The sequence below is a fragment of the Erythrolamprus reginae genome, chromosome 9 (assembly GCF_031021105.1).
Source record: "Erythrolamprus reginae isolate rEryReg1 chromosome 9, rEryReg1.hap1, whole genome shotgun sequence".
NCBI classification, from domain to species: Eukaryota; Metazoa; Chordata; class Lepidosauria; order Squamata; family Dipsadidae; genus Erythrolamprus; species Erythrolamprus reginae.
The window spans coordinates 53,316,676-53,332,690 of record NC_091958.1 but is presented as its reverse complement, the minus strand read 5'-3'; the positions used below and the strand labels follow the sequence as shown (position 1 = coordinate 53,332,690).

The 16,015-nt window shown below is 43.3% G+C and overlaps 1 protein-coding gene across 1 annotated transcript in view; it reads right to left on the bottom strand.

Moving 5' to 3' along the window:
- Positions 1-12,973, bottom strand: part of RADIL (Rap associating with DIL domain) — a 45,328-nt gene extending 32,355 nt beyond the window's left edge. Inside the window, exons 1-2 of the mRNA XM_070761309.1 lie at positions 12,906-12,973; positions 3,309-3,867 (exon numbers count right to left, since the gene is read on the bottom strand). Coding sequence (XP_070617410.1) covers positions 3,309-3,858 — 550 coding nt within the window. The 5' untranslated portion in view covers positions 3,859-3,867; positions 12,906-12,973. The remainder of the gene's footprint in view (positions 1-3,308; positions 3,868-12,905) is intronic.
- Between the last annotated feature and the right edge of the window lie 3,042 nt (positions 12,974-16,015).

Genomic DNA, 16,015 nt, shown 5'->3' with positions numbered 1-16,015 from the left:
ATGACCTTTAAAGCCCTTCATGGCATTGGACCAGAATATCTCCGAGACCACCTTCTGCCGCACGAATCCCAGCGACCGATTAGGTCCCACAGTGGGACTTTTCCGGGTCCCGTCAACTAAACAATGTCGGTTGGCGGGCCCCAGGGAAAGAGCCTTCTCTTTGGCGGCCCCGACTCTCTGGAACCAGCTCCCCCCAGAGATTAGAACTGCCCCTACTCTCCTTGCCTTTCGTAAGCTCCTTAAAACCCACCTTTGTCATCAGGCATGGGGGAACTGAGACATCTCCCCCGGGCATATACAATTTATGCATGGTATGTTTGTATGTATGTTTGCTTAGTAAATGGGGTTTTTAAAATATTTTAAATTATAATTATTAGATTTGTCATGTTTTATTTTGTTGTGAGCCGCCCCGAGTCTGCGGACAGGGGCGGCATACAAATCTAAATAATAAATAAATAAACGTGGAGGTCCAAGGCAGAAGACCTCAGGAGATCTGAGTAGGCAACATGACAAGTTTGTGGGTGGGGTGGGGGGACAAGGGATGTGAACTTTCAACTGGGTGGGAAAACTCAGATTCCGGTTAATTGTCAAGGATCCAGGTAGCATCCGAGCTAAATCAAAGTCCACGTCAAAGTGCTCCTGAAAGTTCCAATTTATTGCCGGACCCATCCTGACACCTACACTGGGAAGCCTGAATGAGTTTCCCACCCAGTTGAAAGTTCACATCCCTTGTCATCCCCACCACCACACAAACTTGTCACGTTTCCCTCTCAGATTGTGCCAGCATGGCAAATCCTCCTTCCGCTTCCGCCCATGTGATGGCCTTAGGATGGCCTTGAACCCCTCAAAAGAATGCTTCGTGGCTGCATCATGAAAATCCCCATGCACAAGTTGCCACAAACATCAGGCTTTCGATAGATAGTGTGGCAAGCCATTAATTTATCAGCAGCTTCTTTTTTATTATTATTAGAAACATAGAAACATAGAAGACTGACGGCAGAAAAAGACCTCCTGGTCCATCTAATCTCCCCTTATACTATTTCTTGTATTTTGTCTTACAATGGATATATGTTTATCCCAGGCATGTTTAAATTCAGTTACTGTGGATTTACCAACCACGTCTGCTGGAAGTTTGTTCCAAGGATCTACTACTCTTTCAGTCAAATAATATTTTCTCATGTTGCCTTTGATCTTTCCCCCAACTAACTTCAGATTGTGCCCCCTTGTTCTTGTGTTCACTTTCCTATTAAAAACACTTCCCTCCTGAACCTTATTTAACCCATTATTATTATTATTATTATTATTATTATTATTATTATTATTGAATTTTTAAAACAAAAAAAATCAATAAATATTCAATAATTTATCACCTGCACCGGCTTGACAACAGCATCCCATACAAATACTTGTGAAGGTTCTTGAGAACCTTCAGCGATGGAGTACATACCTTGCCTGCGGGTTAACCCACAAATTCATTTGGACCCACAAATTCATTGCGTGGCTTCTACCTCCGTCTTCCATTCTCCACCCAATAGGACAGCTGGTCCTGGTTTGAACCCTTCTCCGGGTGGTCTTCTATCCACAGTTTCCCCGTAGAAGCGAGATAGCACCTTCTCGTTTTCCACGACACTTTACGTTATCTTTCCCAAATTAGATTTCTCAAGTTTTTCGCACCATCCCAAAGTGGATGATTTAAGAAACAACAACACCCTAAAAACTTTGGATTCCCTGGAGAGAAGCCAAATTTAGAGATGGGACTCCCCTCGCTTGGCTGAAGGTGGAGGAAAAAAGAAAGGTCCCAGCTTCTCCGTGGATGAAACAAGAAATCAGGATTGGAAAACTCTCCAAGCCCATTTATAAAGGCAACAGCTTAGAGTCCACCAGGCAATCTACCTTATTTGGTGAGGAAACGGTCTTGCAAGTTCTTAAATACATTTTTTTGGGGTGGTTGTTTGCTTTAAACTCTGCTGGGAAACTTAAAAGAAATGACTGGTGTAGAGAAGGAGCGGAGATACTCAACTGGGTGTGTTTATACGTCTCCAGATTAGGCAAAAGAAAGGACAAATAGAAACATAGAAGACTGACAGCAGAAAAAGACCTCCTGGTACATCTAGTCTGCCTTTATACTATTTCCTGTATTTTATCTTAGGATGGATATATGTTTATCCCAGGCATGTTTACATTCAGTTCCTGTGGATTTACCAACCACGTCTGCTGGACGTTTGTTCCAAGGATCTACTACTCTTTCAGTAAAATAATATTTTCTCATGTTGCTTTTCATCTTTCCCCCAACTAACTTCAGATTGTGTCCCCTTGTTCTTTTGTTCACTTTCCTTTTAAAAACATTTCCCTCCTGAACCTTATTTAACCCTTTAAAGTATTTAAATGTTTCGATCATGTCCCCCCTTTTCCTTCTGCCCTCCAGACTATACAGGTTGAATTCATGAAGTCTTTTCTGATAAGTTTTATGCCTAAGACCTTCCACCATTTTCGTAGCCCGTCTTTGGACACGTTCAATTTTATCAATATCTTTTTGTAGGTGAGGTCTCCAGAGCTGAACACAGTATTCCAAATGAGGTCTCGCCAGTACTCTATATAGCGGGATCATAATCTCCCTTTTACATAAATAAAACACACAGGTACAGTATAGGTGGTGCATTGCTCAACAGTAGTAACTGTGAGAGGGATCTTGGGGTCCTAGTGGACAACCATTTAAATAGGAGCCAGCTGTGTGCAGCAGCTGCCAAAAAAGCCAACACAATTCTAGGCTGCATCAGAAGGATAGAATCAAGATCACCTGAAGTGTTAATACCACTTTATAAGGCCTTGATAAAGCCACACTTGGAATACTGCGTTCAGTTTTGGTCGCCACGAAGCAAAAAGGATGTTGAGACTCTAGAAAGAGTGCAGAGAAGGGCAACAAAGAGGATTAGGGGATTAGAGGCTAAAACATATGAAGAACGGTTGCAGGAACTGGGCATGGCTAGTTTGATGAAAAGAAGGACCAGGGGAGACATGATAGCAGTGTTCCGATAAATCAGGGGTTGCCACAAAGAAGAAGGAGTCAACCTATTCTCCAAAGCACCTGAGGGTAGAACAAGAAGCAATGGGTGGAAACTAAACAAGGAGAGAAGCAACTTAGAACTAAGGAGAAATTTCCTGACAGTCAGAACGGTTGATCTGTGGAACAGCTTGCCTCCAGAAGCTGTGAATGCTACAACACTGGAAGTTCTTAATAAAAAATAAATACTAACTTTAATACTGCATGGACTGGTGTCACCTTCTCAGAAGAACTTGCGTTACCTTACCTGCTGTGATGGTATCTTTGTCCTTGGTCGTCATCTCCTCCACTTCGGACCTCTTCCGAAGCTCAAACCTCCGAGAGAAGCCTTCACGTGGCTTCCAAAGGTCCTGGATCAAAAGAGGTCTCTCGTGGTCCCTCAGGATCCTCAACCCTTCCATCCTCCACTGCTTCTCCGAATCCGCAAAGGTCCCGACAACATCGCAGAGAACATAGTGGCTCACGTCTACCCTGCTGAGTCCATACCGCTCCAGAGCTTCTTTCAACAGCTCTTGGGCACTGGAGCTGGACGTGGCCAAGACGCTTTTGTAGTGGGTCCCCACACAGATGTGACAGCCAAAGATCTTGAGGACTCCAGGAGCTGAGACCTGGGTGGAGAGTTCTGACGGATCCTCCTTGTTTGATCCCAAATAACTGGCCACCGAGTTGCGGTCCTTGTAGCTCAGCGTCCGGTACAAGACTTGGGAGAATAGCCGACTTTGTCGCTTGAATCGGTTTTTGGAAGGTGGCGACATGGTTGAAGGCGACCTGTAGAACATCACTTGGGAAGGTGTCATGGGTCGTAGCTGGACAGAAAGTAAGCAGAGTGGTGAATGTGTGGCCAGTTGACAGTATCACTATCAACAGTATCAACAGTGGAGAACCTTCCAATTTCTAGGTTCTATCCTATCTCAAGACCTAAAATGATCACCCAACATCAAAAACGTCATAAAAAAAAGCACAACGAAGAATGTTCTTTCCCTGCCAACTCAGGAAGCTCAAACTGCCCAAGGAGCTGCTGATCCAGTTCTACAGAGGAATCATGGAGTCTGTCATCTGCACCTCCAGAACTGTCTGGTTCGGTTCTGCAACTCAACAGGACTGACACAGACTTCAGAGGAGAATCAGAACTGCAGAACAAAACAATGGATGCCAACCTGCCTTCCACTGAGGACCTGTAGACTGCATGAGTCAAAAAGAGGGCAGTGAAAATATTGACTGACCCCTCGCATCCTGGACACAAACTGTTTCAACTCCTATCCTCAAAATGCCATCACAGTGCACTGCACACCAAGACAACTAGACACAAGAACGGATTTTTCCCGAACGCCATCACTCTGCTAAACAAATAATTTCCTCACCGCTGTCAAACTATTATTATTACTTTGTGAATTCTGCAACACTGGAGATCTTTAAGAATAGACAAAGCAGGCTCTTCTATGACATGTGGACTTCAACTCCCAGAATTCCTGAGCTAAAACAATTGGCTCAGGAATTCTGGGAGTTGAAGTCCACAATTCAATTCAATTTAATTTATTAGATTTGTATGCCACCCCTCTCCGAAGACTCGGGGCAGCTCACAACAGTAATAAAAACAGTATAAGAATGGAACAAATCTAATAATAAAATATATAAAAACCTCAACAATTAAAAACCATACAGCACATACACATCAAACATGAAATATAATAAGCCTGGGGGAGATGTCTTAGTTCCCCCATGCCTGGCGATATAGGTGGGTCTTAAGTAACTTGCGAAAGACAAGGAGGGTGGGGGCTGTTCTAATATCCGGGGGGAGTTGATTCCAGAGGGCCAGGGCCGCCACGGAGAAGGCTCTTCCCCTGGGGCCTGCCAAACGACATTATTTAGTCGATGGGATCCGGAGAAGGCCAACTCTGTGGGACTTTATCGGTCGCTGGGATTCGTGCGGTAGCAGGTGGTTCCGGAGGTACTCTGGAAATGGAGCTCAAAGAGAAAGGTTGAACTGGAAACCCCTTGAACTGGAAACTGGACCTTATCGGCCGCTGGGATTCATAGAAGAGCCAACTTTACCTACCCCTGGACTAGAAGATCACTTCTAACTTTGTTATTCTGCCCTTCTGCCACGTGTAAAAATTCTCCCACTCCAAAAAAATCTGAATAATGTTACTGACTTGCATCTCTTATATACCAAGGTCACCAGTCCCTCCAATCTTGGATCCAGATTTTGGAACATCTGGATGCAAAATGTTTAACCGCTTGGAGCTCGTGGCACGCACAAAGTGGGTATCCTTCAGCCTGGCAGGGGGACTAACAGAGCCTCAGGCTGGCTCCGAATTTCTTTCTAAATATATATATTGCTTTTTGTCCTCCGCAAAGAACAGGGAAAATGTTCCCAGGGTCGCTTGGTGGTGGTGGCGGGGAACGGATGTAGTTTTCTCCCCATTGGGTAGTGAATGACATCTGTAGGGGATCTGTAGGGGATCTGCCTTGTGCGAGACCACGGCTTAAGGGAGACGGACAATTACACACACCGAAACCTCCGCTTCTAATTTTAGCAGGAGGGAGCCGCCCTGCCTGGTGGCCAAGATGGATTTGAATCCAGGGTTTTTTAAAACATTTCCAGCACAATGGATGCATTAAAACCAGGGGTGGAATTCCAAAATTTTCCCTACCGGTTCTGTAGGTGTGGCTTGGTGGACGTGGCAGGGGAAGGGTACTGCAAAATCTCCCATTCCCACCACACTTTGGGGCCGGGCAGAAGTGGTATTTGCAGGTTCTCCAAACTACTCAAAATGTCCACTATTGGTTCTCCAGGACTTGCTAAATTTCACCCCGGCATTAAACCTGAGTAGAAACCCAGGTAAATTGGGTTTACCTGGGTTTGGCTGGGAGGCTCTGTGAAGCGGTATATAATCCTCCCATCCTTCCTTCCTTCTTTCCTTTCTTCCCTCTTTCCCTTCCTTCCTTCCCTTCTTCCCTTCACTCCCTCTCCTTTCCTTCATTCCTTCCTTTCTTCCCTTCCTCCCTTTCCTTCATTCCACTCTTCCCTCCCTCCCTCCCACCATTCCTTCCTTCCCTCCCTCTCCTTTCCTTCCTTCCCTCCTTCCTTCCTTTCTTCCTTCCCTTCTCCCTTTCCTTCATTCCTCCCTTCCCTTCCCTGCCTCCCACCATTCCTTCCATCCTTCCCTCCCTCTCCTTTCCTTCCTTCCTTTCTTTCTACCTTCCCTTCCTCCCTTTCCTTCATTCCTCCCTTCCCTTCACCATTCCTCCTTCCCTCCCTCTCTTCTTTCTTTCTTTCCTTCCTTCCCAGTTCACAATCATCCTGCTCAGCAACGGAAAATTCAGGCGCAGTTGTTGTTGTCGAAAGTCGAGGATTAGCTGTATGATACTCTCTTATTCCATATCTCCAGCTAGTAACTATCTAGTAGATTTCTGCAGGGGAGAGCAGAGAACTTCGGACTTCTACCTGCAAAATGTTATTTTTTTCTTCCACCCATAGAATGGACCTGATTATGTCAGGCCTATTATAATTATTTCGGTCACTGCTTTCCATCCTTTACTTTGTAATTATTTGACGGGAGTATATTTTTGCTTTCTTAACCCTCCCTCCGAGCTGTCCTTGGCAGGTGGCCATGCCAATAAATCAGTGGGTTGAAGGGACTTCGATGGGCAGCTTTCATAACTGGCTCCTGACCCCTTCCCCTTATTTTTAGCAAAGTTTGCGCGAGTCCCTTAAACTTTCACAGTCTTCACACAACAGGGGGGGGGGGGAAAGCAGGCACGCACGCACACCAAAAATGAAACGTGGAGGAAAAGGGAGGAACTGTTATTTTGGAGTTGCAATGTGGAAAACATTATATATATTTTTCCAAAACAGCAAAGGAAGTCGAAAGGGGAGAGAGTGGGGGGAAATACAAATTCCAAAAGCAAAACGTTGCTTTTTCTTTTTTTTTTGGCCAAATTATATATCCTGCGCTTCTCTCGGGCCAAACTAAGCATTTGGAAAGGGAGTGACATCAACTGTTTATTGTCGGCGAAGCATCTTTAGATGAAAACACAAAATTTTCCCATTCAAGGTTTTTTCCTAGTCTGACACCCCCACTGGAATAACTGCCAAGGTGAGGTCAAAAAAGTCAAAATGGTGGAACTGAACGTGGAACTGAAGCCAGGCAGGGGTTGCCGTTATCACTGCTACTGATGTGTTTTGCGCATAGCTTTGGGTCTTTGGCGTATGCATGCACATCCCGGCAAGATTTTGCTTATGCGCATGAGAGAGGAAAACCAGAAAATTAATGACGATCCATCATGCACTACACCCCAGCAGTGACGTTGACAGGCTATATTTACCAAGGAAAATTGGCGGCAGAGGACTTTTACAAGTGAGGAAGACAGTGGAAGAAGAGAAGCATGCGCTAGCTGACTATGTGAAGGAGAGCAAAGAGTCAGCGTTGATGAAGGTCAACAATAGGAAGCTTCTCAAGGTGAAGCAAACTAAGGACCAGTACATAAAAACTATAACTCAATGTCGTATGGACAGCTGGTGGAACATGATTGAAACATTTAAATATGTTAAAGGGTTAAATAAGGTCCAGGAGGGAAGTGTCTTTAATAGGAAAGTGAACACAAGAACAAGGGGACACAATCTTGAAGTTAGTTGGGGGAAAGATCAAAAGCAACGTGAGAAAATATTATTTTACTGAAAGAGTAGTAGATCCTTGGAACAAACTTCCAGCAGACGTGGTAGATAAATCCACAGGAACTGAATTTAAACATGCCTGGGATAAACATATATCCATCCTAAGATAAAATACAGGAAATAGTATAAGGGCAGACTAGATGGATCATGAGGTCTTTTTCTGACGTCAGTCTTCTATGTTTCTAATAAGAATAAGAATATAAGAATATAAGAATATAAGAATATAAGAATATAAGAATATAAGAATATAAGAATATAAGAATATAAGAATATAAGAATATAAGAATATAAGAATATAAGAATATAAGAATATAAGAATATAAGAATATAAGAATATAAGAATATAAGAATATAAGAATATAAGAATATAAGAATATAAGAATATAAGAATATAAGAATATAAGAATATAAGAATATAAGAATATAAGAATATAAGAATATAAGAATATAAGAATATAAGAATATAAGAATAAGAATAAGAATAATCTTTCCTTATGCTGACCAAGCGTGTCCTAAGAGCCTTCGGAGCAGGACAAATGTTTAAAAATATATAAAAATCCAAAGATTTATCACACTTGTGCCAACTAACCGGCATTTCATTGTTTCTCTTCCCACACACACCACCAATTGAGTCAAAATGAAAATCACATCATTCCAACAGCTTAAAACACAGCCAAGAAACGGGGTAGGGAAGGAAAAAAACGACACTGCAAAAAAAGCAAGATGATCGAAGGTTGCGGCTGGAATTTTGGCTGCTTTAAAAATTCACGCTGGGCGTAGGAATTTTTTAAAAAAAACAAACGATTTCCCAAGCCAGGCCACGGGGGCAATGGAGGGGCTTGTGCGCTTCGCTTCTCCCAAAATGCCGCACAATAATGAAAAATAATGTCTTGTGTTTGTGTTCCCGCTCTTCCCAAACGCCGCCGATGTCTCGGAAGGTTGCTTTAATGAAGATTTTATTGCCGGCACCGTGATTAGACAATTGCATTGAGCGGAGGAAGTGATCATCGGAGAGAATAGAGGCACAATGATGTTTAGGGGGCTGGAGGATAAACCATGCGAAGAACGGTTGTGGGAATTGGGTGCATTTAGTTTAATGAAAGAAAGGTCACCACGATGCAAAAAAGATGTTGAGACTCTAGAAAGAGTGCAGAGAAGAGCAACGAAGAGGATTAGGGGACCAGAGGCTAAAACATTTATTTGTTTATTTATTATTTATTTATTTATTTTATTTTATTTATTCATTTGTCCAATACACAAATACATGTGAAGAAAAATAGACATGTAGTAATATAAGGGTAAAGTGAACTTAGAGGAAAGGATATATGAAAGAAAGAAAATATATATGATAAGTGAGAGAAAGGAAAGACAATTGGACAGGGGACGAAAGGCACACCAGTGCACTTATGTACGCCCCTTACTGGCCTCTTAGGAACCTGGAGAGGTCAATCGTGGAGAGTCCAAGGGAGAAGTGTTGGGGGTTAGGGGTTGACACTATTGAGTCCGGTAATGAGTTCCACGCTTCGATAACTTGATTGTTGAAATCATATTTTTTACAGTCAAGTTTGGAGCGGTTCGTATTAAGTTTGAATCTGTTGCGTGCTCTTGTGTTGTTGCGGTTGAAGCTGAAGTAGTCATTGACCGGTAGGACATTGCAGCATATGATCTTGTGGGCAACACTCAGATCGTGTTTTAGGCGTCGTAGTTCTAGGCTTTCTAGGCCCAGGATTGTTAGTCTATTTTCGTAGGATATTCTGTTTCGAGTGGAGGAGTGAAGGGCTCTTCTGGTGAAGTATCTTTGGACATTTTCAAGGGTGTTGATGTCTGAGATGTGGTATGGGTTCCAGACAGATGAGCAGTAGTCTAGGATGGGTCTGGCAAAAGTTTTGTAGGCCCTTGTGAGTAGTGTGAGATTGCCTGAGCAGAAGCTGCGTAGGATTAGGTTAACAACTCTAGAAGCTTTTTTGGCGATATTGTTGCAGTGGGCTTTAGCACTTAGGTCATTCAATATTAGTATTCCAAGGTCTTTTACTGAGTGTGGGTTAGCAGTGAGAGATTGTTTATTCAGTCCGTATGTGCGGTTTGGATTCTTTTTGCCGATGTGGAGGGTAGAGCATTTGTTGGTTGATATTTGAAGTTGCCAGGTGTTAGACCAGTCTGAAACAAAGTCTAGGTCTTTTTGGAAAGTGAGTGTGTTGTCAGTGGTGTTGAAAAGTTTTCGGCAAAAAGAACACAGTTGCTTTTGATATGGTCACAGAGGTCATTGATGTATGAAGAACAGTTGCAGGAACTGGGCATGGCTAGTTTAATGGGAAAAAGGACCAGGGGAGACACAATAGCAGCCTTCCAATATTTGAGGGGCTACCTCAAAGAAGGTGTCAACCTATTCTCCAAAGCAGAGGAAACTAATCAAGGAGAGAAGAAACTTAGAATGGAGGAGGAATTTCCTAACAGTGAGGACAACTCGTCAGCGGAACAGCTTGCCACCAGAAGTTGCGAATGCTCCAACACTGGTCATTTTAAAGAAGAGTTTAGACCAGTGATTCTCAACCCCTTTGGGGTTCGAACGCCTGTTTGCCTAAGACCCTGGGAAAAGACAAAATTCCCACGGTGTTAGGAATTAAATCTTCTATTCTGGTGCCCTGGAACCAACCAATCAGGCGTTTCCAGTGGGGGTGTCCATCTGACCTTCCTGCCAATCAGCTTCAAGCTCTGTTGGGAGAATTGGCGCTAGACTTATGGTTGGGGGTCACCACAACACGAGGAACAGTATTAAGGGATCGTGGCATTAGAAAGGTTGAGAACCACTTAGAATGGTATAGGGCACTGATGGTGAAGCTTTTTCCCCTTGGGTGCACATACAGTTTATATAGTAGATAATATAAATTTTTGTGTGCCTGTGTGTAATGTATGTACACATATGGCATATATACATAGAGTTAAATAGTATATTTTGGATGTTCAGTCATAATAAATAGATAGGAAAATTGTATCTCTTTCAGGCGAGGAGGGGCCAGGCACCCAAACCCAAACCCTTGACGTGAGTAAGGTCAAGTTGGTCACCTTCAAGCCAGTCACATGACCTTTAAGCCATCCCCAGTCACATGATCGTCAAGCCTCTCCCACCTGGTCATGTGGCCAGCAAGCCACACCCACAAAATAAGCCACGCCTACAGTGTGGTGGTAAAAAATGTTGCAGCCCTTCATTGATGAAAACTCAGATTCAACAAAGGTTCAAAAGACGACAGCCACCTGGAAAAGTTTGATCTCGATCAAGCAGAAAACCACCATCCAGGCTCCACCACCAGGTCAGTGGACCGTAGCTGTCCCGGCGCTCAATTTGGAGCCGGTGAAGAGCAGAAAAGTTTCTCATTAGGAGCCTCCCCAGCATAACTAAACCGAGTTGGGTCACCGTTGACAACCAGGCAAGCTTCGACTTGCCCCTGTGTTGGTGGGTTCCCAGCTGCAGTTTTCATGACCGCAAAAAAAAAACCCTAGTGTCTTGTGCTTCTTCCTGTGTAGATGATTTGGGGAAAGTACCTCCCACCCCCCAAAAATGAAGAATTGTACTTGCTTTGCTTACTTCTGCAAAAAAAACCAAAACCCTACAAACTTCTCTCTTTTGTGTCGCTTGATCTCTGCTGCTATTGCATCACAAACTCCTTTCCTACAGAAACTGTCACGTATAAATAAAGAAGAGAGCAAAGCCCACTCCCTTCTAGCTCTGATGATGTTACCTAGATGGGTCAAGGAAGGTTTGCAAGAAATAACCCAGGGCAGAGAGTACAAAGGACCCCACAGTCCTCTTGCCTTCCTCCTCCTCTCCTCCTCCTCCTCTCCTCCTCCTCTTCCTCCTCCTCTTCTGCCTCTCCTCCTCTTCCTCCTCTCCTCCTCTTCCTCCTCTCCTCCTCCTCTTCCTCCTCCTCTTCTCCTCCTCCTCTTCTCCTCCTCCTCCTCTCCTGCCTCTCCTACTCTTCCTCCTCCTTTTCTTACTCCTCCTCCTCCTCCTCTTCTTCTCCTCCTCCTCCTCCTCCTCTTCCTCCTCCTTCTCTTATGCCTCTCCACCTCTTCCTCCTCCTCCTATTCTGCCTCTCCTCCTCTTCCTCCTCCTCCTCCTCCTTTTCCTCCTCCTCCTCTTCTCCTCCTCCTCCTCCTCTCCATCACTCCAAAAATCTCACTCCCACACTGATGAATTTACCTAGCTGGGTCATGAAACATGTGCATGAAAACAATCCAGTTCAGAGAGTACCAAGGACCCCACTGTCCTCTTCCTCCTCTTCCCCCATGCAATCCCCACTCCCTTCTTTTAGCATTGATGAAGTTACCTAGCTGGGTGAAGAAAGGTCTGCAAGAAACAACCCAGCGCCAAGAGCACCAAGGACCCCACAACCCTCCTCCTCCTCCTCCTTCTCTCTACAATCCCCACTCTGGTCTAGCACTGCTAATGTTCTCTCCTCCTCTCTATCACTCCAAACGTCTCACTCCCTTCTGCACTGATGGTGCTCCCTAGCTGGGTCATGAAACAGCAAAGCTCACAGACCACCAAAGCCCCTTCATTTCAACCCCGAGCCCAGAGATGCTCTTTTCTTGGCCACCAGCGGAAGGGTGCCAATCCCCCTGAATCGGCTTCCAAGGACTTCCAGCCCTCCTTGGGACACAGACCCCCGGCATTTCCCCCCTCCCCGCCCCCAAACACCCACTCCCGGCGGCTTTTCCTTGAGGACTTGGCACTTGGCTTGACCGTCTCCCCCGCCACTCTCCGCCACGCGTCCAGTCCCCCGCTTCCCTTTGTGCCTCTTCGCTTTAAGGAAGGAAAAGGGGGGGCTGAGAAACCTCCATTGCTCTATGTACCGCCCCCCCCAGGGCTGAAGACCCTTCCCTCCGATTGCATCTGCGCCCCCCCCCAATTGGGGAGGGGGTTACTTTCAAGGCTTCTGAGTGACAGCTGCAAAAGAGGGGGGACTGTCTTTGCAACCCCCCTCTTTGGCTCTCTTTCTTCCCCCACCCCCATCTTTCTCCCCCCCCTTTCCCCCCCAAATCCAATGCCAGGGAAAGCGACCCCAGCCCAGACTTTGCAAAGGGAGGGGTCGCGCCGCCTCCGCTCGCCCCCGCCTTCCTCCCCGCCCCTCCCATAGGAAAAGTGCACCAAACTTGCCCCTCACTCACCTCCTTCGCCGGGGTCTGCGGTGCCACCGCCCGGAGGGCATCGTCTCGCCCGCCCGAGCCACCAGCGCCAGCCCGACCGACTGAAGAGCACAGCTGAGCCGCGGCCAGTCCCGGAGAGGAGCAGCGCCGCCTGGTGGCCGCCGCGTGCCACGACGGCGCCCCCCTCGTCGTCAGCAACGCGTTGGCGGGGCGGCTGTGTGTGTGGGGGGGGTATTATTATTATTATTATTATTATTATTATTATTATTATTATTATTATTATTATTATTATTATTATTATTATTATTATTATTATTATTATTATTATTATTATTATTATTATTATTATTATTATTATTATTTGTTTGTTTGTTTTGTCACGTGAAGATATGATAATATTAAGATACGTGCTACTAGGAAAAGTCAAAAATTAGAAAAAGAGTATTATAAATCTAATAAATAATAATAATAATAATAATAATAATAATAATAATAATAATAATAAAGAATGAACGGTAATGGAAGTTTTAAAGTAGTTTTTTATGTATTGCTTTTATGTATTAATTGGAGTGATTTTACTATTGTCTCTTTATATATACAGTATGTTGTGAGCCGCCCCGAGTCCTCAGAGAGAGGCGGCATACAAATCCAATTGAATAATTAAATAAACAAATACATACATACATACATACATACATACATACATACATACATACATACATATTCAAATACATGCAACTAGTAAAAATGAAGATATAATGTTTATGTACACGATACATTATATCCATGACACTAGTAAAATAGAATAGAGGAGAACAGAGTAGAATAGAATAGAATAGAATTTTATTGGCCAAGTGTGATTGGACACACAAGGAATTTGTCTTGGTCCAGATGCTCTCAGTGTACATGAAAGAAAAGAGACATTTGTCAAGCTTCACGGGGTACAACACTTAAGGATTGTCCTAGGGGTCAAATAAGCAATGAAGAAACAATCCATATTAATAAAAAATCTTAGGATACAAGCAACAAGTTACAGTCATACAGTGCTAAGTGGGAAAGTGGGAAAAAGAAAAAAAACATTAAGGACAGGGGACGGAAGGCACGCTGGTGCACTTATGCACACCCCTTACTGACCTCTTAGGAATCGGGAGAGGTCAACAGTGGAGAGTCTTAAGTGAGTAAAGTTTTGGGGGTTAGATGATGATACTACAGAGTCTGGTAGTGAGTTCCATGCATCAACTACTCAGTTACTGCAGTCGTATTTCTCGCAGTCGAGTTTGGAGCGGTTGACTTTGAGTTTGTATCTGTTGTGTGCTCGTGTGTTGTTGTGGTTGAAGCTGAAGTAGTCGTTGACAGGAAGGACATTGTAGCAGATGATTTTATGAAAAATGCTTAGGTTGTGTTTAAGACGACATAGTTCTAAGCTTTCTAAACCAAGGATTGTAAGTCTAGTTGCGTAGGGGATTCTGTTGCGAGTGGAGGAGTGGAGGGCTCTTCTAGTAAAGTATCTCTGGACATTTTCTCGAGTGTTTATGTCCAAAATGCGGTTTGGGTTCCAGACTGATGAGCTGTATTCAAGGATTGGTCTGGCGAAAGTTTTGTATGCTCTGGTTAGCAGTGTGAGATTACCGGAGTAGAAGCTACGTAATATTAGGTTAACAACTCTTGAAACCTTTTTGGTGATGTGGGCTTTGGCACTTAGGTCTTTTGACATGAGTATTCCAAAGTCTTTTACAGAGTCAGGGTTGTCTGTAAGATCTTGTTAATCCAGCTTGTATTTGGTGTTCTGATTATTTTGCCAATGTGTTTACAATGTAAAATGTATTTTATTTATTTATTTATTTGTCCAAATAGAAATTTTATTTTTTAGAAACATAGAAACATAGAAGACTGACAGCAGAAAAAGACCTCATGGTCCATCTAGTTTGCCCTTATACTATTTCCTGTATTTTATCTTACAGTTGATATATGTTTATCCCAGGCATGTTTAAATTCAGTTCCTGTGGATTTACCAACCACATCTGCTGGAAGTTTGTTCCAGGGATCTATGACTCTTTCAGTGAAATAATATTTTCTCATGTTGCTTTTGATCTTTCCCCCAACTAACTTCAGATTGTGTCCCCTTGTTCTTGTGTTCACTTTCCTATTAAAAACACTTCCCTCCTGGACCTTATTTAACCCTTTAACATATTTAAATGTTTCAATCATGTCCCCCCCTTTTCCTTCTGTCCTCCAGACTATACAGATTGAGTTCATTAAGTCTCAACATAGAGTAAAAAAACAATACATAAGTACAAAGACTGGAACCATGCTTAGAGTAAAACATATATAATTTTTTTCTTTTTCTATTAATCATTTAACAGAGGCTCATTTTCTATAGAACTATAGAACTTAGATCATATTATCAAATAAAGAAAACCTCAAAAAATCAACAGTCTTTCCCCCACCTTACATTAAAAAATTACATTACATCACTCTAAACCATATCAAACTCTATATTATGCCCATTTTAATTCAAACTTTCATTTCTACATTAGATTAATTAATTAATTCAGTATCAACTTATCCTGTAATTACTAGAGGTTCTATATAATGTACGTCTAAAAAAGAACGTAACTATGATTTATTTGTCAAATGTGTGTAGGATATTCTCTATCTGTTTTACAAATAGATATAGGTACTTTTAACTGTGTTTTTTGGGTTAAACAACTGCAGTCGGTGTGGGGGGAGTTCATATCTGGATTCTTCCTGGAGATTTTTGAATTTTCCTTGCTCAGCTTTTCTTCAGCTGGTGGGAATTTGAGTCTTTGCTAGGGTTGGATTAGACAGGATCAAGTTTTCCTGACCCGATCTCCTGTGAAACTATTTACTAAGTCTGCACCACTATTAATCTTCCCATCGTTCCCATCGACCATCTCTTTCCACAAATGATTGTATGGCTGTAACTTTATGGCTTATATCCTTACAATTTATATTGACTGGTTCCTAAAATGATTGGGTTGATTATTTTACCTGGGTTATCATTAAGTGTCGCACCTTGTGATTCCTGACAAATGTATCTTTTCTTTTATGTACACTGAGAGCAATTTCCTTGTGTGTCCAGTCACACTTGGCCAATAAAACAATTCTGT